The 21225-nt window shown below is 39.6% G+C and overlaps 5 protein-coding genes across 6 annotated transcripts; 4 read left to right on the top strand and 1 right to left on the bottom strand.

Moving 5' to 3' along the window:
- Positions 1 to 1635: 1635 nt before the first annotated feature.
- Positions 1636 to 4975, bottom strand: LOC103342411 (Protein kinase superfamily protein). 2 transcript variants are annotated; one of them, XM_089043253.1, is made up of 6 exons: positions 4409 to 4973; positions 3847 to 4320; positions 3621 to 3757; positions 3382 to 3505; positions 2389 to 2493; positions 1636 to 2246 (listed from the first exon to the last, which is right to left on the bottom strand). In XM_089043253.1, exons 1-6 carry the CDS (start codon positions 4458 to 4460, stop codon positions 1777 to 1779), a joined length of 1362 nt encoding a protein of 453 aa, XP_088899379.1. In that variant the 5' UTR covers positions 4461 to 4973; the 3' UTR covers positions 1636 to 1776. The 2 variants fall into 2 exon arrangements, with proteins under 2 accessions (XP_088899379.1, XP_008244257.1); XM_008246035.3 differs by lacking the exon at positions 2389 to 2493 and having other exon boundaries at positions 4409 to 4975.
- A 179-nt stretch (positions 4976 to 5154) lies between these two features.
- On the top strand, positions 5155 to 6612 carry LOC103342420 (Ribosomal protein L17 family protein). The gene is made up of 2 exons (XM_008246046.2): positions 5155 to 5460; positions 6038 to 6612. Exons 1-2 carry the CDS (start codon positions 5202 to 5204, stop codon positions 6445 to 6447), a joined length of 669 nt encoding a protein of 222 aa, XP_008244268.2. The 5' UTR covers positions 5155 to 5201; the 3' UTR covers positions 6448 to 6612.
- Positions 6613 to 10453: 3841 nt separating this feature from the next.
- LOC103342430 (LURP-one-like protein (DUF567)) lies at positions 10454 to 11844 on the top strand. Its single transcript, XM_008246059.3, has 2 exons — positions 10454 to 10839; positions 11039 to 11844. Exons 1-2 carry the CDS (start codon positions 10573 to 10575, stop codon positions 11444 to 11446), a joined length of 675 nt encoding a protein of 224 aa, XP_008244281.2. The 5' UTR covers positions 10454 to 10572; the 3' UTR covers positions 11447 to 11844.
- A 2185-nt stretch (positions 11845 to 14029) lies between these two features.
- Positions 14030 to 18141, top strand: LOC103342439 (2,3-bisphosphoglycerate-independent phosphoglycerate mutase). Its single transcript, XM_008246070.2, has 10 exons — positions 14030 to 14200; positions 14386 to 14565; positions 14702 to 14829; positions 14995 to 15145; positions 15259 to 15462; positions 15944 to 16368; positions 16629 to 16821; positions 16941 to 17036; positions 17302 to 17457; positions 17665 to 18141. Exons 2-10 carry the CDS (start codon positions 14404 to 14406, stop codon positions 17827 to 17829), a joined length of 1680 nt encoding a protein of 559 aa, XP_008244292.1. The 5' UTR covers positions 14030 to 14200; positions 14386 to 14403; the 3' UTR covers positions 17830 to 18141.
- Positions 18142 to 18747: 606 nt separating this feature from the next.
- On the top strand, positions 18748 to 21002 carry CDKB1;2 (cyclin-dependent kinase B1;2). The gene is made up of 4 exons (XM_008246077.2): positions 18748 to 19549; positions 19660 to 19729; positions 19843 to 19981; positions 20646 to 21002. Exons 1-4 carry the CDS (start codon positions 18937 to 18939, stop codon positions 20736 to 20738), a joined length of 915 nt encoding a protein of 304 aa, XP_008244299.1. The 5' UTR covers positions 18748 to 18936; the 3' UTR covers positions 20739 to 21002.
- Positions 21003 to 21225: the final 223 nt, after the last annotated feature.

The following is a 21225-nucleotide window of genomic DNA, read 5'->3' as shown; positions in this document are numbered from 1 at the left end:
TATGTGATGGGCGTGGATCGATGCATACATAAAGTACGCAAAAATATATCGAAGCATATATTATTATACAGCCAAGTTGCCCACGTGGGGTGTTTCAAAGATGATATTTTTATACAAGAACACAAGAGAAAGAAGGTCGACGTTATTGATTTAAGATTTCTAAACATCGAATAATTTGCAGAGCTCTCTGACACTGCAAGGTTGTCATCATTTGTATTTTAGCCATCGGCACAAAACCCACCAGTTTCAAATTAACAATAACAATAATTTCAAAGAAAAAAAGAAAGAGGGATAGAGAGAGCTAAATATAATTTCAAAGGGAAGAAGAAAAGCTATTAAGCTTTTAAACAGAAGTTGTGCAATTGGTGCAGTTGCAGGTCCTGGGGACGAAAGCACAGACGCCAAAGGGCTTATTGGGAAGCTGGCAGTTGATGCCGAAGCAGCAGGGCATGGAGGTGCACGTGGTGGCCGAGCAGCACTTGCACAGCAAGCACAGCTGGTACGGCGCGAGCCGCCGTCGCTTCTGCCGCCGTTGTATATCATCATGATCATGAGGAGGAGCTTTTAACACGTCGATCAATAGCCTATACTCCGTCGTGCCGACGGGCTGCAATGTCCCAGCTGTTTGGTTTGGTATTGGCTGATACTCGTCGGCATGAGATCCTGCTGCTGCGCATCATGTATTTAACGGTGAATGATTGAATTGAAAGTTGAAGAGTTTTGACCACACAAAAAAAAAAAAAAAAAAAACTGAAAGTTGTACAGAAAAATAAGTTACTTACCAATTGCAGGAGTGATGGCTAATAGGGCGGTGAAGATTAGAAAAGGCACTAGTTTTATGGGATTTTTTCTGTTTGTGAGGTCGTCCATGTCAACCAAGCAAACATGCAGACACAACAGTAGCTAGCCAGGGAGACACCAGAGAGAGAGAGAGAGAGAGAGAGAGAGTGGTGAGCGAATAAATTTTTGTGTGGTGGAAAGTAGCGGAGAGGAGATTTTTTAAAAGAGAAAGAAGGTCAATGAAAAAGGTTTTTTTCTTTTCTATTTAGGGTCTCAGTCTGTATGGTACTATATGGCAGGACATTACGGAATCATCATCAAGATCCGACCCAATTGTTGTGGACAAGATTTTCTTAAGAAATTTTTTGAAACAAGTAAACTTGGAGACAAGAAAATAAAATAAAGAGCTAATTAAGTTTCTAATATTGATGCCCATGAACCCTAGCTGAAGGGGCATGGAAGGAAGAAGGGGGGTTGTTGAATGTAAAAGATCCTTGGTGTTCTAATACTGATTTTAATTTTTTACAATCAATATTGGAGGAAGGGGAAATGAACCCCACGTCTCGGTCACTTAAGTTACAAACCCATGCATATAACACTTACACTTAAGTTCCTAATTCTGTTGATTATTCAACTTATGCACCAAGAAATATCCACCCTTTAGGAATTAAGGTGGGCTTGAGATTTTACATTCAATTCTCAACAGATGCCTGCTCTGTTATTTCCTTCATTAGAAGGGGAGAAATCACACAGCGTGAGTTTAACATGGGGCTTTCCACATGTAACTTCCATAACCGCAAAAGCATGACCAAACGTAAATACAAGCAGGTGTCAAACAGAAACGATGACAAAAGGTAGAGGAATACGGCAACCCTATGTATATGGAAAACAATGACATATGCATCCATAATTTAACAAGCAAATTCTGTCATTGCAAAAAAAGGTTGAGGGATAACGCATACAAAGTACAAACAAGTATACATATAGATGACATTCTCATCTAACTCTGCATGCTGCAGGACCTCCTGGCGAATAGTTTGGGTTGGGGGATCGACAAACAGCACCTGGACCTACATTGTTAGGAAACCTGTGACGCATTCGATAATCAGGGATTCTGCTCATTGCAAATGGTCCACCCGTTGATGATTCACTTGGTTCGTTACAACTTTGTAGAGGCTCTAGAGTTTCAACTACATCACTCATTAAGGGCCTTGCTTTGGGGTTTTGGCTGAGACAATAGTATGCCAAGCTGCAGGCTTTCTGTGCTGCCCTAACTGAGTACTGATTATCCAGCCTAGGGTCAATTATTTGTAGCAACTTTCTCTTGTCGTTCAGTTTCGGCCGTGCCCAATCTACCAAGTTCTGCTCCTTGCTCGGTCTCGTCTTGTCAACAGATCTCCTTCCTGTCAAAAGCTCAAGGAGAACAACTCCAAAGCTGTATACATCACTCCGGGCAGTCAGGTGGCCTGCCCATTTCATAAGGATTTGATTCAGAAAAGCAGCACATAAGCATGTATACATGCAAATTAATATTCCTACACTATGTGAACAACAAAACTAGACACATGCACAGCAAATGTCAGCATTTCTTCATTTGTTCATACATACAATTTTGAAGAGCAAAAGAGGACCTTGGAGAAAAACTTTTAATCAGTGAGTTACAGAACAGAGAAAACAGGGTAATTGGGCATCGCAATACTCTCAAGTTCCAACCTGCAAGTCACTCGTCACTTCAATAATAAAATGCATTTGAAATCCAAAACCTTACGAGTCAAGAACAAAACATATAAAAGGGGGACTGTTCTATTCCTTACTTATTTAAGTTACTAATTAGAGTCGTTGCATGTGTACCATATTTGTCTGTGTAGCTTAAGGTTTAGGATTCCAAGCTAAATGAAAATGAATTAATACTTCTACACCTCATCCATAAGCTGATAACTCCTTAATGTAGCATTTATGAAAAGAAATGTGTATTGAAGCTGCCAAGAATCCATGTATTCAAGTCCAGATTTTATAGAAGGCAAGCATTTATGACAAGATTTTAACAGAAATTGCGTTGGAGCTGTCAAGATTATATGAATTCAATTTCCAGTTGCTATAGAAGCCAAGCATTTATGAAAAGATTTAAACAGAAATGCACTGCATCCAAGCATTCAGAATACTGTAAACGTAGGTGTCATTCTCTGAAGCAGTGTTGAAACTCTTTGACCATCAAGCACTATTGCTCATGTTCATCACAAGAAGAGCTACTCAATCTCCAGATCTCCCCTTCACCCAAGAGCCTGCTTTGGCATTACCATACCAGGTGCAGCCTTCCCCTTTTAAAACCATTTAATCTAAAAAATTTACTCAACCTGTCACTAGTGAAAGGACGAAAGACAATTTGAAAATATAAGCTTACAACATACTTCCATAGCAAGCAGAGAATTATGGCAGAATATTCCTCAAATGGTACTAATACTGGTGATACTTGTTGGCAATTTTTCTATAGGAAACAGTCAGATTGTTTCCCACTTGACTAATTCAATTAGAAGACTCGTGATGTTCAAGCTACTACATAAGCTCTAAATCAAGCATATCCAATATGTAAGAATGCCATACCAGTCATTACATATTCAGGGGCTGCATATCCATAGGTACCCATAACCCGAGTTGATACATGGGTTTCATCCCCTTGGGGTCCAGCTTTAGCAAGCCCAAAATCAGAGAGCTTGGCAGCATAATCCTGCAAACCCATGCAACCAGTAAGACTAATAGCAGCTTGCACGTCATCACAAAGTCAAGTATTTTAGCAGAGAAATTAACTTGTAGAATCTAAAAACTCAAGAAACGCCACTTACAGAGTCCAACAAGATATTAGAAGTCTTGAAGTCCCGGTAAATAACTGGCCTTTCAGCATTGTGAAGAAAAGCAAGTCCCTTGGCAGCTCCCAGAGCGATCATCATCCTCGTTCCCCACGACAATGGAACAGTTGCCTCTAAAATGCCCACCAAATTTAAATTAGCAACAACAACAACAAAAATCATCAAAAAAATCCAAAATTTGTAAGATTATGAACTCAATTACTCCGGAACAAGTGATTCTCAAGGCTCCCTCGAAACATGAACTCGTAAACAAGCAATCTGTGATCGTCCTCGCAACAATATCCAATCAATTTCACGAGATTGGGATGGCGGAGCTGACCGAGAAAGTTGACCTCCGTCAGCCATTCGCGGTGGCCCTGAAGGCCCTCCTTGTTGAGGACCTTGACGGCGACGGGCAGAGACTTGAGCCCAACCCTCACATTCTCGTCAATGTAGCCTTTGTACACAGTCCCGAACCCACCTTCCCCCAAAATGTAGTCGGAGCGGAAGCTCTTGGTGATGGTCTCGAGCTCGAAGAGGGTGAAGGCGATGACGTGCGTGTACAGCACCGCATTCTTCCGCGCATCCTCGAAGTTGCGTGGGGTTGAAGGATCGCTCAGATCTGAAATCGAACGGCTGTGATTCTGCTTCTTCTCGCCGTTCTTCACTGACGAAGACAGAGTGCTCAGCTGCTGAACTGCTCAATCAAAAAGCTGCAAGCTTAGCTGAAAATCACAACACAAATATAGAAAGATCTGGATTCTGAGACCCGAACAAGCACGCACCTTGAGCATTCGTTACCACAGCTGATTCCTCCCTCGTCCCACAGTTTCCCATCTTGACTGAATTTGACCGTTACAAGCAGAAGCAGTAAGTGGAAGCCAAAGCTGGTGATGATGAAGTTGTGCTCCGACTCTGCTGGTGGTGCAGAGTTTCATTCTTCAGTGGCTTTCTCCTCCGCCTCTCAACTTTTTCCCAGCTTTTTATCTTCTTCCTCTTTCTCTTTCTCTCTCTCTCTCTCTCTCTCTCTCTCTCTCTCTCTCTCTCTCTCTCACTGTGCTTAGCACTTAATTAGTAAGTAATTAGTATTTAACTACGAGGAAGCAAAAGAAATAACGCTTTTAAGTACAAACAGTAGAGCATAAAAAGGTGAAGAAAATCCTAGTTTCCTTCTCCAAGTGGCACTTCTGCAAGGTTCAAACTTTAAAACCTGGCCTGCCCTCTTTCTCTCCTTAAACTTTGTGATGAGAGCCGTGATGGCGATGGACCTGCGGCTGTGGATCTTCTCCTCCCTCCTCTTTGCTGTTGTTACAGTCTGTGGGGACCACTTTTTACTTCCAATTATGTATCTTTCTCCTTATAATATTAGTACCAGATAGACTTTATTTTTTGGCCAATTGGGGCAAAGATTTTTGGAAAGGCCCAAATTGAAAAGATTGGAACTTGGGCCTCAAGAAAAGCCCTAACCCACTACCCAGTACCCACTTTTCCTATGGCCTTATCCAGAATCCATGGCTCATAGATAAGAGATTTGGGAAAAGAAGAGGAGCAAAAGACACTGTTTTGTATGGTTTGGGAATGGCGATGGCAATGGCGTTGGCAACGGCAACTGGAACAGTGGAAAGTGTTAGCAGCAGATGGAGCATGGCGTCTCTGAGGTCGGCGCTGCCTTTAACACCAGATAGGTGTACGGTTTCTGCATCTTCGTCTTCTTCACCATGCGGGCATCGGAGCCTGCACCTCAGCGTCAGTCTCAACCAGTCTCTCCACAAACCCCAATTTGGGTCCTTCACTGGTCTCTCTCCCCTAAATCCCCTGCTCTCGCTTGGCCTCTCCGGTATCACTCTTTTCTCCATCACTTCATTTGGGTTTGTTGTTAAATTTTATGCTGTTATGAATTAGAGGGGTATAAATGGAGGTGGAGGCATTTGGGTTCCAGTGTGGGAGTGAAATTATGCATCTTTGTGTGTTATTTCAGTAGAAGTTTGTACCTTCGTATATCTGTGTATGTGTTCTGTTTTCATGACCTTCCAAAGTAACCTCTAGTGTTCTATTTTCATTTCAACTATATAATTCAGATGCAGTGTTCGAAAAATCGGCCTAGGCGGGTCTGGGCGTCTGAGTCTTTTTTTATTATTTCCTGACTTTAAAGAAAACCTGCTCTCTCTCTCTCTCTCTCTCTCTCTCTCTCTCTCTCTCTCTCTCTCTCTCTCTCTCTCACGAGTCGACCGCCGCGACGACCCCTCGCCCACCCACCGCGACCCGCGATTACTTTCATCCTGAGATTAATTGCTCTCACATTTATGCAAGAGTAACTTATATGTCATGCATCTTTGAGATATGTTTTACATCATTTGATGTTTATGTCACTGACCTTGCAAAACCCTTAAGTTATTTTATCTATCTTCTTGCAGAATATACAAGTTTTGAGCATAACTTCACCATTATTGATAATGGTGGCCGAATTTTGGCAATGAGACATGGCAGGAAAGTCCCTAAGCTCAACAGGCCTCCTGACCAACGAAAAGCACTTCTGCGAGGCCTCACTACTCAGCTCCTTAAACACGGCCGCATCAAGACCACTCGAGCAAGGGCAAGTGCAATGAGGAAGTATGTTGACAAAATGATCACACTGGCCAAGAATGGAACCCTTCATAAGAGGAGACAGGCTCTGGGCTTCATCTATGAAAAGCAGATTGTCCATGCTTTGTTTGCAGAGGTACCAGACAGATATGGGGAAAGAAATGGTGGTTACACAAGAATTATTAGAACACTGCCAAGGCGAGGGGACAATGCACCCATGGCATACATTGAACTTGTGTAGGTCTGAAAAAATCATGTCAATTTTGAACTTGTGCAGGTCTGAGTTCGTGTCGATTCTAATTTAGACATTGGTTCCAAATCCTTTCCTTTTGTTCATCATGCTGGGATTGCGTTGTATGAATAGTTAATGGCTTTAAATCTTAATCAGATATGCATTGCAACCGTATATTTGAGATTTGAATTTCTGTTCCTTTCCCATCATTGTGCTATGAAATTATAAATCATCCATCTCAAGATAATATTTCCCTTCATCTACGATGATTCATTTGCATTGTATTCCTATCACTTGGAATTTTGCCTATATAAATTTAGGTGTGCCTTCTCGCGACTCTCTTAGCTTGAAAATATTTCTACAGAAGCTATATCTTGTGCATGTCTACTTTGAGTATCAGAAACTTTTACAAAACATAGACCATTAGGGGTAGTGCTATTTTATATGAACTCTTCTTCCTTGATTAAACTAATGTTAACCAGTCTTTGTGTTAACTAAATTAGATCAATTTTCCAAATCAAAACTCTTTCTTTTACTTTTCTGGTTCATACCATTCAAAACTCTTTATTTGATCAATTTGTTTCTACTTTTGCTTGGTTAGAACTAGTTATCCATGGTGGATAATTCTTGCCCCAGTGCCAGGATTGGGATTGGAAGGGAAAAGAGAGTTTTTACAAAGTGCTTTCTGAAGATATATAGTGAACTATTTTACCTATCCAAAAGAAATGAAGTGCTTTGCAGCTAGTTTTGTATGCTTTCTGTTCATATTTCCGCCTCTGGAAGAGTAAGTAAAACACGCCTAGTATATTTGTGCGTGTGGAAGACCACTTTTCTGCTTTGTGCTCAAAGTCTAGCTGCAGATGTTGACAGGGTGTAAAACACAATAAACACTTTACTTGTGCGAAACAGGGATAGTATTCTTTTGTTATTTTTGACCAATTACGTCATATATCATGCGTGATAAATTTTTTACGTGACAGGGTGTGATCGGTTAAAATACACCGCTTGAGTTGTTTGCAGATGGCAATTTTGGTTGGGATGAAAGGTCATCATGTCCTCTCTCATTCTCGACAATCAATGGACTCAAGTGACTAAAAACGTGCTCATCTCCAATACGAAAGTTGAGAGACCTTTAGTCCCTCTCAGCGCATGAAAATCTGATACTCTCTAAATTGCCTGTTTGACTTGAGTTTTGCTGCACGTTGTGGTTTTCTCGTTTAGTCGGCCAACCCTTGGACTATATGAAACATGAGGGTCGGTGTGATATTTTCCGATGGTGGTTCATCATCTCTCTCCTTCCTGTTCGACAGCACATAAAAATATATATACGTTACACGTAGCAAAGTATTTGTGTCATTATCATCCACTTATTACTATTCTTGTGAAGACATTTATAAAAGAAAACAAAACAACAATGTTAGGCTTTGACAAGTATAACCTTGGAATTGTTCTTGTTTGTGTTCTGTGTCTGACCAAAATGGAAAACTCTAGAACTATGAGGAAGTCTGGCGAGCGAGCATTTATGATACACGACAATTGAATCTTTGGATGTAACTGCTCGTGAGATATAGGGATGGTTGGGCACTCTCATAAATTAGTCTTTTGCATACAGCTAAGGAGAGAGAATCGAAGCATTGACGTAGTCCAATTCAAATTTTTTGTTTTCTGATTAACTTACTTATACGTTACGATATATTCATACACTTTGTATCTCACTCAACGCATAACTTACGTAATGTGTAAAATTGAGAAATTAGACATATTCTCGTGACAATGAAGTTTTACTCCACCACTCAAATTAGGTAATAAGCGAGGTAGAGAAAGCGCGTACCCAGTGACAATGACATGGAAGTTTTACTTCACCACTAGGGTCATTCTACTTGTGTCGCAATACAACACATGGTCCTATGATGTCCTGGTGCATAGGCATTGAAAGCAAAAAGGCAGCAAAAAGGTAGATTGTTTGGATCAGGAACACAAGGGCATACGTAGTTTGGTGGATTGATTCATGTTTGGGAATGGAATTTATAATTAATTCGAGATTTTGGAATATAATTTGGAATTGATTCAGGTTTAGGTAAAGTAAAGCAAATAGTTGGTGGAGGTGGGGAATTTGGGGTCCTTTCACTCGGAGCCCATCACCACTCTCATGTGCAAGTCCCTCTCAGTGAAGCTGTCTTCTCTCTCCACCCCCTTTTTCACAATTTCAACTCCTTCATGCATTCTATCCAAGTCCACAATATTCATATTCATTTTTTGTAGTTAAAAAAATCGCATAGAATTTGTAGTTCAAGCGATTAAAAAGAATTTTGATATTGCACTCGGGATCCTAAGTTTTCTTCTTCCCCCAATCACATATATAAAAGGACTTTAAAAAAATCAATCAATTGCAAATTCCTCCTTTTACTGATTACAACCCCCAGCTACCCACAACGCCAGAGAAAAGCCATGATTATCAACGCGGATTCTACTGTGGAATTTTGATCCCCCCACAGCCACAAGTCTTTGTCTTCTGGTTGGAAATGGAATCCAATAATAAACTGAGTTGTTCTTGTTGGGGCCTAGTTGTAGCTTTCACCAAACATACACATTTTAATTCAAAAGTTAGGTCTTTGGTGTCGGTCCAAAAATCTTTGCATGGGCGGCCCCCGTGCCTGTAAGTTTTTTTATTTTTTTTCTCTTTTAATGAATTATATGTTCCACGATTGGTTATGAGGAATTGGTGAGATACTCACGAATTGCATATATGTAGACTTGAATTGCATTATATTTTAATACGGCCAGAAACAAAAGAGAAAATTTAATTTTTAGTATAAACTCCCTACTTGCCTAATAAATTAGAAATACAAGACAAAATTACTTGCATGTTGTGGCAAAAAAATAGTTCATTAAGTGTGGAGGATGGTAACATCCTCTTGTCGTATGTTATCAAATTGTCGATAAACTATCAATATTAATTATGTATTTAAACATTGTAATAATCATTAACGATTCGGATTGAATTGACAACATAGCTTCTTATCGTATAGGGAATTATAATGTTATGCTAAGGAGTATGGATTTTGTAATAGGGAGGAATAGTAGGTTGCGGCCCTAACTCATTGGCTAGACGAAAGGTTATTTGGCTTGCAAGCACCGAAAATACATAATAAATAAGCTATCTAGAAGGGTTTGATATTTTCTTTTCCACATAATTTGAGGACCATCATTGGATATGGATGCTGAAATCAAATGGATGGAAACAAACCTAGCTATGACATAAATAAATTTGTCCATTGAGTCTCTGAATTTTCAAATATATCTTGTTCGGAATAAATAAAATAAAATTAAATTCATAGAAAAAGTCAGATGTCTTCCACTTAATAAATGGCTCAGGGGGGTCGCACAAACCGCCCTAGCCAATGGGCATCGTTATCACTTTAATTAAACTAATTACTTGCATCATTAGGAGAATTAAACATGATAATTTAAATAAATAAAATGACAATGAACAAGCATGGGAAATATCTCTGGGGAAACAAATGACAGGCGTCTCTCCTTTCCACCACAAAATGGTCGACAACCACAAAATATAATTTATTTTTTTTATACGACCCAAATAATTAGATAATTAAATAATTGAAATAATTTTTTATTGGCTTAGAGTTAGAAGTAAATAATAAAGATAGCCCTCCCCTATCTAATGACGAGAAAAATAATATTTACAAAAAATATATTCCTTATCATGTTGCATCGTACGGTAGGAAGATCAGCCACCTCTCTCATCCTATCCGTTTATTTCCATTCGTATTTGTTTATTTCATTTTGTTAATTTGGGTCACGTCACGCTTTGGTGGCGCACTCTTGGTGCGACTTTTGATCCCAAAACGACGGTGCTTTTGATTGGGTGCGCCCATGTTCGGATTGAACGCTTATTTTACACTCCATTCATTTTGGACCACGAAAGCTCACCACAACCACGTTTCCACCCTAAACCCCGAATCTAGTTTGTGTGTATATATATTTGCCAACTTGTCTCTTCAACTTATTCATTCAAAACACTCAAAAAAAAACAAAAACAAAACTTTTACGACTCTTAGTTTCTGAGCTCTGCTGCTACTGCTTGGAGCATCATAGATTTTTGCAAGGCCAGAAATGACAAAGGTGTACCCAAACGCTGCCAATGCCAAATTTGCCCTTGCCTACGAGCCTGAGAGGCTCATGCTTTCTGGTTCCGACAAGGAGGATGCGACGGTGCTGACCGTGTGGAAGAAGTCTTTGCTGCTCAACTGCAATGGCTTCACCGTGTTCGACAACAAAGGCAACTTGGTCTTTAGGGTTGACAACTATTTGGCTGGTCACAAGGGTGAGATCGTCCTCATGGACGCCTGCGGCAAGCCTCTCCTCACCATCCGCCGCAAGGTATACACACCCTTATATGCATCAGAAAATGTTATGCTACTAGACTATCAATCTATTTGATAACGGAGTTACATAACGTTTTTACTTATGTGTTTCAAAAAAAAAGAAACTAAAAAAATATGTATGCATAAAGATTATGTAAGTAATTGTTCTTTCTTTGTTTGGTCGCTGATGATTATTTACTTATTTGCTATATCAGCGGCTGAGCTTGGGGGACAACTGGATGGTGCACGACGGAGAAACGGCGGTGAACCCGCGGTTCTGCGTGAGGAAGAACGTGAGCATCCTCAACAACAACAAGTGTTTGGCGCACGTGACCTCCGCCAACAATGGTAAAGGCGAGTCCAAAAATTACGACAACAAAAACGCGATGCTCTATCAGGTGGAAGGGTCGTACGGGCAGCGGTGCTGCGCGGTGTACGACAACAGGAGGAGGATGGTGGCGGAGATCAAGAGGAAGGAGGCGGCGGTGGGCGGAGTTGCCCTCGGAGTCGACGTCTTCCGCCTCATCGTGCAGCCCGAGATCGACACGTCGGTGGCCATGGCCTTCGTCATCTTGCTTGATCAGATGTACGGGACGTCGTCGTTTTCGCGGCGAACAATTTGATTGGTCGGTCACCAATTTGATATCGTCAACCACCTTTTTCCCCTCGGTGGATTCAAATCACCCTCCTCTTCCCCTATAAATTCTCAATCCCAATATTCTCTTTTTCTTTTTTTGGGTCTGAGCATCGATCTCGTCGTGTCTCAGTCTTCCCCACGTGAACTTTTTTTTCCCTTCTCTCTTTAAAAAAAAAACTCGGAAAAAATCAATGAAGCTCTTGGTTTTTTCCTTTTATATAAAAAACCAAGCTTCGAAGTGGGGATGTAAATATTATTTAGAAACCACACAGTTCTCTCTCCTCTCTTTTTTGTTTGTTTTTGGGTTCTCTCTGCATCTAATCCTCCGTTCCAGCGAGGTATTGTGGGTTTACGTTTTCCATTGTTAATAATTTTCAGCAGAAACATGTAGTGATGTATGTAGAGCTGATCGATATGATCAAATAGTTTTTACAGGAATATCTTGTTGCCTGTTTTATGTATTGAAAGTTTAACTCATTGAAATATCTTTCCGAAGATATTTAATTATAGCATGGGATATATTCACACGGCAAAAAAACATTTATGAAGTTCAGTTATGACTAATTGACCAATAACCAATGTGATGTTTTGAATTCGGTGATATATCAATATCAACGCTAAATGATAGTTTGAGGAAATTTTCTATTAAGATGAACGATAATATACTAAACTCACGTATATTACACAAATACCAGAACTCGAACTCAAAATTTTCTTGCAAACGTTAAAAGATAGTTTTGATAATTAAAAAAAACATATGATAATGAGACAGAACGAAATACATAAGCTACATAGTAAATGTTTGGTATGTTGGTTTGCCAATTTCATTATTAAGTTGTTAATCTTACCTAAATCATAACCTCCTATAATTGAGAGATAGATTGATAAATATCATGAAGAAGAGAACCATGAGATCAGAGGAGCTCAGTGGTGCACATCCGTCAGATCCCCAAACTTGAAGCCTTATTAGGGCCCCCCATTTTAAGCCCAATTTATATATACGTTGCCCAATAAAAATGATATTTGTTCAACTCAAATGAAAGACTTCAGCCCAAACAAAAACAGAGCAGAACGCTCTTGAGTCGTGCTATGGTGAGAGTCCATACATATATCGTAGATGTGGACCTTCATATTAGTCATAAAATTCATATGAATAGTAACTTCAATTAAATTTAATAAAATGATCTTGTGGCTAATATAAAAGTTCATATGAAGGATCCATATATGGCGCCCTCACTATAGAATTTCACAAATGGTTTTTGCATGCCAGTGCAAATAGATGCCCCAACTGGCCACCTTAGGCTTAGGCCCATCTCAAGGCCTAACTCACATCACAGCCTGTTTTTTTCTTCTTTTTCTTTGCGTATGATATCTTTTTTCGGTTTGTCAAACGAGATACTTTTTTTTGGTATGCTTTTGACATCATAGTAAATTTGGTATTTTTTAAAAAAAAATTTATTTCTATAATTAGGAGTAAATTATTAAGGACATTATTTATGCTCTTTCAAATGAGATCATTGGATAGATGCATACATCCTTAAGGTCAAAGCATGCTCAATATGAGTCATTTCTTTAACTTATATGCAATCAAAATTATTAATTTTCTGACACTTTATTTATTTATTAAATTTTTTATAAAGAAGGAGTTTCTGACTTTCTATTATTCAAGAAATTAGCTTTTTGAGTTTTAGTCAGCTACACATAGTATAAACCTATCATGCCATCACGTATCAAAAGTAATACAATTTCTCATTAAACAATATGCACGCATGTTCCATTGCTTTACTCACTCGTTTACTAAAAAAAATGTAATTCAAACTCCCGAAAACGATTTTAGTATTATAAACACACACATATATATAATATTTTGAAGTTTAGGTGATCCATCAAGTCGTTTAATATCTTGAAATAAGTGACGCAAAGGAGCATCAACAAGGCAAGGCAACACAAGGGTCAATATTTATATAACAAATTGAGGCACACACCTGCACCTGGAGAAACTATGTTAGCATACATAGTTGGTTAGAGTGGATGTACTACTCACTATGCAATGAAGTTCGATTTTCTCTCCCCGTAGGATATCGATTGTATACAAAAAAAAGAAAAAAAGAAGAGAAACCATGTTCAAAATTTAAATGATGCATTAAAAAAAATATTTTTAATTATGTAGTTAAGTCGGTAGTTAAATTTATTTAAGGAGTCAAATAATTTGACAAAGTTTAACTAATGAATTAGAAATTTGATTTGGAAGAGTATCTTCTGGAATATTCCATTCGGGGCAACCAAATTATTCGAACCGACTTTGTCCGGACGCCACCAGAAACCCCCAAAACGGTAGGTAGACATCAGTCGCCGCTTTGCGTTACTTTTTTGGTTACAGATATCACGTGCATTAACACTCCGCTGGTTTTGACGTCACGTGGTTTCTGCTTCGTCCAAGATAGACAGATTTCAATCCATACACGCCACGTGTAACTTTTGGATAGTGTGATATTACTTTAATATCGTAGACCGAAAAGCACCGGATTGAAAAACCCCTGGGCTTTGCCCCCACGCCAAGTGGTACCCTAAGAAGGAAAATAAAATAAAATAAAATCTACGTCCTCAGATTTGCGTTTAAGTCTAAACCGTGGGAAGAAAGCAGTTTGGTTATATATAGCGGGCTTTCGGAGCATTATAGTTGTTTCTGCCTTCTTCAACTATTCTCTTCCACACGCACTTTGGTCTTGTGACTCTTGAGGTATGGCTTTTGGCTTCGATATTTTTCACGACCCTTTGGATTTTTATTTGATGTCTTTTTCTGTTTGTTTATGGATTTGTTTGTATTATCAGTATGTGACTGTCTGAGTGTGAATTGTTTGGCTTATAAAATTGGTGGGCAACTGGGTTTTGATTTGGGTTTTGTGTGTTTTTTGTGTGTGAAAGAAATAAGAAAAGAGAAAAATGGGGAGCTCAGGTTTTAATTGGAAATTGGCGGATCACCCAAAGCTTCCAAAGGGGAAGACCGTTGGGCTCATAGTTTTGGATGGCTGGGGCGAAGCCAATCCCGATCAGTACAACTGCATCCATGTCGCTGAGACCCCCGTCATGGATTCATTTAAGAAGGTATTTCCTGTTTCTTCAGATCTGAGTTTTGGAATTTGGATTGCTATATGGTTTTGTTAAATCTTAGATATTTGTTGTTGAATGGAAGGATTTGATTCATATTGAGTGTTTGTATGTATGTTTGATGTTGTGACAGGGTGCTCCTGAAAGATGGAGGCTAGTGAGAGCTCATGGAACTGCTGTGGGCCTTCCTACAGAGGATGATATGGGCAACAGTGAAGTCGGCCACAACGCTCTCGGTGCCGGGCGTATTTTTGCCCAGGGGTGAGTTTCAGACTTGCCCTTCAATTTCTTTTACGTTCTTTGTGTTATTCTTGATATGTGTTTTGTTGGGTTTCTTGTCTTTGTAGTTATGTTATACTATGATATACGAATGATTAGAGTTTATGTGGTCACAAAATAATTATATTCGTTTTTGAATGAATATAGTGCAAAGCTTGTCGACAGTGCCCTTGAGACTGGGAAACTTTATGAAGGAGAAGGTTTCAAGTACATTAAGGAATCTTTTCCTACTAACACATTGCATCTCATTGGTTTATTGAGTGATGGTGGAGTCCATTCTCGGCTAGATCAACTGCTAGTGAGTTTTCTAGGCTCTGGGCTCTTTTTGCCTTTGTCTGGGTTTGGGTTTTCAACTCAGCTTTCCTATTCTTTTATCTTATATTCTGTTTGTGTCTTTCTCTCTTGGTGTAGTTGTTGGTTAAAGGAGCTAGTGAGCGCGGTGCTAAAAGGATCCGTGTTCATATTCTCACTGACGGCCGTGATGTTTTGGATGGCTCAAGTGTGGGATTTGCGGAAACACTTGAAAATTACCTTGCAGAATTGCGTGAGAAAGGTGTGGATGCACAAATTGCGTCTGGTGGTGGTCGCATGTACGTCACCATGGATCGTTATGAGGTATATTGAGTAGAGTGAACTCTTAAAGGTCTTTCCAAATGCATGATGGTTACAATTTCTTTTTGAAGTTTTGCCCATTGTGTGTATTTTAACGGATTACTGTATGTTTAGAAGACATTTCTTTTAACGAAAATGGTTGCTTTATAGGCATAGATAAGACCTTATTCATAAGTTGGAACTCGGGATGTGAATAATTGAAATGTTGTGAATTTCATGATCTGCATCCCAATGCTTATGGAATTCTGCCCTCTTTTATGTCTGTAAAAAGGGGGTTTGTCAATGTTTTCATTTGCTTGTTTTATATGTGTTTCCAGAATTATCAGGGTTTCTTCAGTAAAGTGTTCATACATACTTTGTATTTCCCTATATTTAGTTTAAGGTTGTCCTCAGTTAACTGTGGATCATCTCTGTTTACTTGACCCCTGAATTCTTCCATTCATTATCAAATTGTTAATTTATATGGATGATTGGTATTTTGTAGAATGACTGGGGAGTTGTAAAACGAGGATGGGATGCCCAGGTTCTAGGTGAAGCTCCCCACAAATTTAGGAATGCTGTTGAAGCTATCAAGACGTTGAGACAGGAACCAAACACCAGTGACCAGTATCTACCTCCTTTCGTTATTGTTGATGAGAACGGAAAGCCTGTGGGCCCAATAGTGGATGGTGATGCTGTTGTTACATTCAACTTCCGCGCAGACCGTATGGTTATGATTGCCAAGGCGCTCGAGTATGCTGATTTTGACAAATTTGATAGAGTTCGATTCCCTAAAATCCGTTATGCTGGGATGCTGCAGTATGATGGTGAGCTGAAGCTTCCAAGCAAATACCTTGTAGAACCTCCAGAGATAGACAGAACATCTGGTGAATATCTAACGTACAATGGTGTCCGTACTTTTGCCTGCAGGTGAGTTTTTGTTATGAAGTTAATTATCTGTAGCATTTGTTACCCAGTTAATTATCTGTGTTGCTGTCAAGTGCTAGGTTTCTTTGTGTTTGTCGATTTGTCTTTTCCAAAACTGTTTTTGACACTATGCCAAATCTGGGGTTGGGAGAATAATTGATTTTGACCAATATGCTCATAGCAGAATTTTCTTTTCATGTCTGAACTTTAGGCTTCCTACTCTTATGACCCTTTTCTTTCCTTCCAAATCTTTGAATGTGCAGCGAGACTGTTAAATTTGGCCATGTCACTTTCTTCTGGAATGGGAATCGTTCTGGGTATTTTAACCCTCAAATGGAGGAGTATGTGGAAATTCCAAGTGATAGTGGAATCACATTCAACGTCCAGCCAAAAATGAAGGCAGTGGAGATTGCCGAAAAGGCGAGGGATGCTATTCTTAGTAAGAAATTTGAGCAGGTAATAAATAGACTGATCATGTGATATCTAAGAATCTATATTAGATTTTTGTTATCTTTATAAAAAGAAAAAAAAGAAACATGTTTCAGATTTAAACAATGTGTTTTGTTTTTCTTTAGGTACGTGTAAACCTACCAAATAGTGACATGGTGGGGCATACCGGTGACATTGATGCCACAGTAGTTGCTTGCAAGGCTGCTGATGAAGCTGTCAAGGTATGGTGGCTATAGCTTTTTATAAGAGTTTGAAATCAAATTTGAACGAAAAGGAATTATGAAATAAGGATACTATATCCGATGTGTTGCATTTATATCAAATTAAAAACGAATAGAAATGTTTGATTTCACTACAAGATCTTTACTTGTAAAAGCTAGTTATTGCTGTATCCCCAAATTCTTTCTTGATCTTGTTCCCCAACCACCTTGACTGTCTGTAAAGGGTTTAGGTCTCCTTACTGTAGGTGCTATTGTCTGATTGCAGATAATTATTGATGCAATAGAGCAAGTGGGTGGAATTTATGTTGTCACTGCAGATCACGGTAACGCTGAGGATATGGTGAAGAGAAACAAGAAAGGGCAACCTCTTCTTGACAAGAATGGCAATATTCAAATTCTTACCTCCCACACTCTTCAGCCAGTAAGTTCTCTGAATACCTTTTGCATATTTATAAGAAATGCATATGAAATGGTAGTTTGGCATGTATCATGGCCTTTCGTAGTCATCCCTTTAATGCCATTAAACAGTAGTCCTTTGGTGCATTTGATCATTCAGAATCATCAAAATTGAACACTGTTACTTCCACGGGTTCTCATTGATTGATTGTCTTGGTTTTTCTTTATTAAGGTTCCAATTGCAATTGGTGGTCCTGGACTGGCACCTGGCGTCCAGTTCCGCAAGGATGTTCCCAATGGTGGGCTGGCCAATGTCGCTGCAACCGTGATGAATCTGCATGGATTTGAAGCTCCTGCCGACTATGAGACGACACTCATTGAAGTTGTTGATAACTAGGCAGCACGATAGAGGAGAGGGTTGAATCTAGTATTTCATAAATTTTGACTTAGGTTACAATGTCATGCAAAGAGGCTGTCGATTTCAGTTGCTATTACAGCTTGTTATTTTGTTAAATAAGTTATAAAACCATGCATGCTCACAGCAGCAGCTGTGTGCTATGGTAATTGGATCACTGTCTCTGGAGGAGGACAGGACAAGAAAGATGAAAATGGATTTTGCTATTTCATGCTTTTATCAATTATCGTGGCGGTGTTTATGATAACGTTTCTTGGATTGAAGTTTTAATTCTCAGATGAATAATTTGTCATCCCTCTAAATTGTCTATTTCTTTTTTAACAGTTGAAGTTCGAGAAAATCTTAATAGTAATGATGTTGATATGAGGACTAAATTATTAGCGTAATATCACAGGGTCTTAAAGCTGACTGATTCTGTACCACATTGTCATTCATAAGCCATGTACTCATGAACTCCGAGTCATGAACTCGTAAACTCGGCTCCTCTAACAAAAGTGGAGATTAAATACCGTAAACTCGACTACTCTAACAAAAGTGGAGATTAAATACCGTTGCATCATTTGACGAGTTTTTGCTAATTTAATTTGAATTCCAGTTGATATGATGGGTTTTACTTAAGCATTGATATACAGTTATTATGTCGCTTATCATATCATTTAGTGATCAAATTAAGTAATATCAAATAAGTAAATAATAAATAAAACACTGAAATATCAATTCCGAGTTAAAAATGTAAGATTTTTTCTTTTTATACACAAAATAGACAGGCACACAGAAATATTTTCGATTAAGAAATGTATAAGTATCTCTTCGTTGTGATTTTCTGATCGCATAAAATGGAAACAAATATATTGGAAAGCGAGGGGGGAAGGAGGGCAAGTGAATTCAAATTTGGAACGTGAAGGCAAGCGCGGGACACGTGCTGCCCTCTCCTTCCCGTTCCGTTGGGCAGCACCTATGCGCTCCTTCCGCCTCCTCCGCCTTTAAATTTAAAATCCAACCACAAGAGAGAGAGTGGACGGTTCGATCCAGAAGAAGAGGGAGACCAGAAATTCAAAAATTCTAGGGTTTTGATTTGAGGTCGCAGAAATGGAGAAATACGAGAAGCTGGAGAAGGTAGGAGAAGGCACGTACGGCAAGGTCTACAAGGCCAAGGACAAGGCCACAGGCCAATTGGTCGCGCTGAAGAAGACGCGTCTGGAGATGGACGAAGAAGGCGTCCCTCCCACCGCGCTCCGCGAGGTCTCTCTTCTGCAAATGCTATCTCAGTCGCTGTACATAGTACGGCTTCTCTGCGTTGAGCACGTCGACAGCAAGGAAGGCAAGCCGGTCCTTTACCTCGTCTTCGAGTACCTGGACACCGATCTCAAGAAGTTCATCGATTCTCACCGGAAAGGTCCTAGTCCGAGGCCCTTGGCGCCGTCGATGGTCCAGAGCTTCCTCTACCAACTGTGCAAGGGGGTGGCCCATTGTCACTCCCATGGCGTCCTCCACCGCGATCTGAAGCCCCAGAATCTGCTTCTGGACAAGGAAAGAGGGATTTTGAAGATAGCCGATCTTGGACTCGGCCGCGCTTTCACTGTACCTCTCAAGAGTTACACGCACGAGATTGTTACTCTCTGGTACAGAGCACCGGAAGTTCTGCTTGGTTCGACTCACTACTCCACCGGCGTAGACATGTGGTCCGTCGGATGTATCTTCGGTACTCAATTCTTACTCACTGTCACGATTTCTCAATTTCGTTTGGATTTAATGCTTCAATTAATAACTAATTAACTAGGTTACTCACTCTATTTGATTCTTGAATTGCAGCCGAGATGGTGAGGAGGCAGGCTCTGTTCCCAGGAGACTCTGAGTTCCAGCAGCTGCTTCACATTTTCAGGTGCTTGTTTTATTTCCCCGCTCAATTTCGCATTTTGATTTGAATTTATTTTCTGGGACTGCGGAAACGGAAAAGCAAAAATTTTACTTGCTAGTATTACTATATATGTGTAGGCTGCTAGGAACACCATCAGACAAGCAGTGGCCAGGAGTTAGTGCTCTGCGAGATTGGCATGTGTATCCACAGTGGCAGCCTCAAAACTTGGCTCGTGCTGTTCCTGCTTTGGGGCCTGATGGAGTTGACCTCCTAGAAGTAAGTTTTCTTCGAGTGCTTAAAGTTGCAATTAACTTGTCTTCTGAACAGTGTTCTTCAACCCTATAACTGTTTGGTTTGTGATTCATATTTGCCATTAAGGAATTTGGCATTTTTTGCCATGTGCAAATATGTACATGATTTGACAAATGTGTTCATTTGTTTGCCAAATTCCATGTGGGCTGATATATGGTGATCTACCTCATTCTGCTTGCCAATACATATCTCTTCATTGTGTTTTTTCTTGGTCCATCTATTCATCATATAAGTATCTTGTAATACCTTTTCTTCAAGAAGACAGTCTCCATGGTTATTTTCAGTTTGCAATATCGGTTTGGATTTTAGGATTTGTTGTGTCATGGTTATTTGGTCTGTTACATGTTTGTTAAGTGGACTCGCTTTTTATGGCTGAATTGATGCCTGATGAATTAAATAGTAACATAATTGGCCTGACTGTTGAGTGCCTGCCAAGTTTGAAAGCAGAACCATTACAATGTAGTCATGTGATGAATGAGCAGAACCTGTTTTAGCAAATGTGTTGTCATTGGATAAGTACAAGTTTATCAGTTGATATTAGACTGGTGCTGGCTGTTTTGTTAGTACTTCTAATTGCCTCTTTATTATTCTGGTTATTCTAAGAGTGCCTTGATTTTGGCCTCTGCAGAAAATGCTTAAATATGATCCAGCCGAGAGAATCTCAGCCAAAGCCGCTCTTGATCATCCCTATTTTGACAGCCTTGACAAGTCTCAATTCTGAAGTTTTTCACTTGTGAGCACAAAGATGCTATGAATGAAGTGCTTTCTCCCTGAAGGAATATGGCATTTTCTAGGAAGTGATGAATTTAGGGCTGCCTTTTTTTCACCTGCTGTTTGGTCAAGTCAGCTGTCATCATCTTGGTGATTTCAAAGCCTCCTATTATTATGCTTTCCATCTTTGTATATCACAATATGATTATTATCCTTGTTAGACAACTTATCATTTGAAGTATGTTTTATAATATTCAGCTTCTTTGTTGGATCATGAATCAGTAGAAGGAAGTGCCGTGTGTTATGTGCTTGTTGTTAGCCATGTGATTTGATTTTGACCCATGAAAATTGCTTCTGTGAAAAAAGGGGAAAAATAGTTAAGGGTCGTTCTGGACCAGACCACCTGGTCTATCTGAAACATGGGTTCTTCTCCATTTACGAAATATGATTTGATGTTTTGCATGATTTGGCCAGGCATTATAATTTATAGCCACAAC

Source organism: Prunus mume, linkage group LG1 (genome assembly GCF_029339155.1).
Source record: "Prunus mume cultivar Tortuosa linkage group LG1, ASM2933915v1, whole genome shotgun sequence".
In the NCBI taxonomy this organism is placed as follows: Eukaryota; Viridiplantae; Streptophyta; class Magnoliopsida; order Rosales; family Rosaceae; genus Prunus; species Prunus mume.
This window is presented reverse-complemented; position numbering and strand designations above follow the sequence as displayed.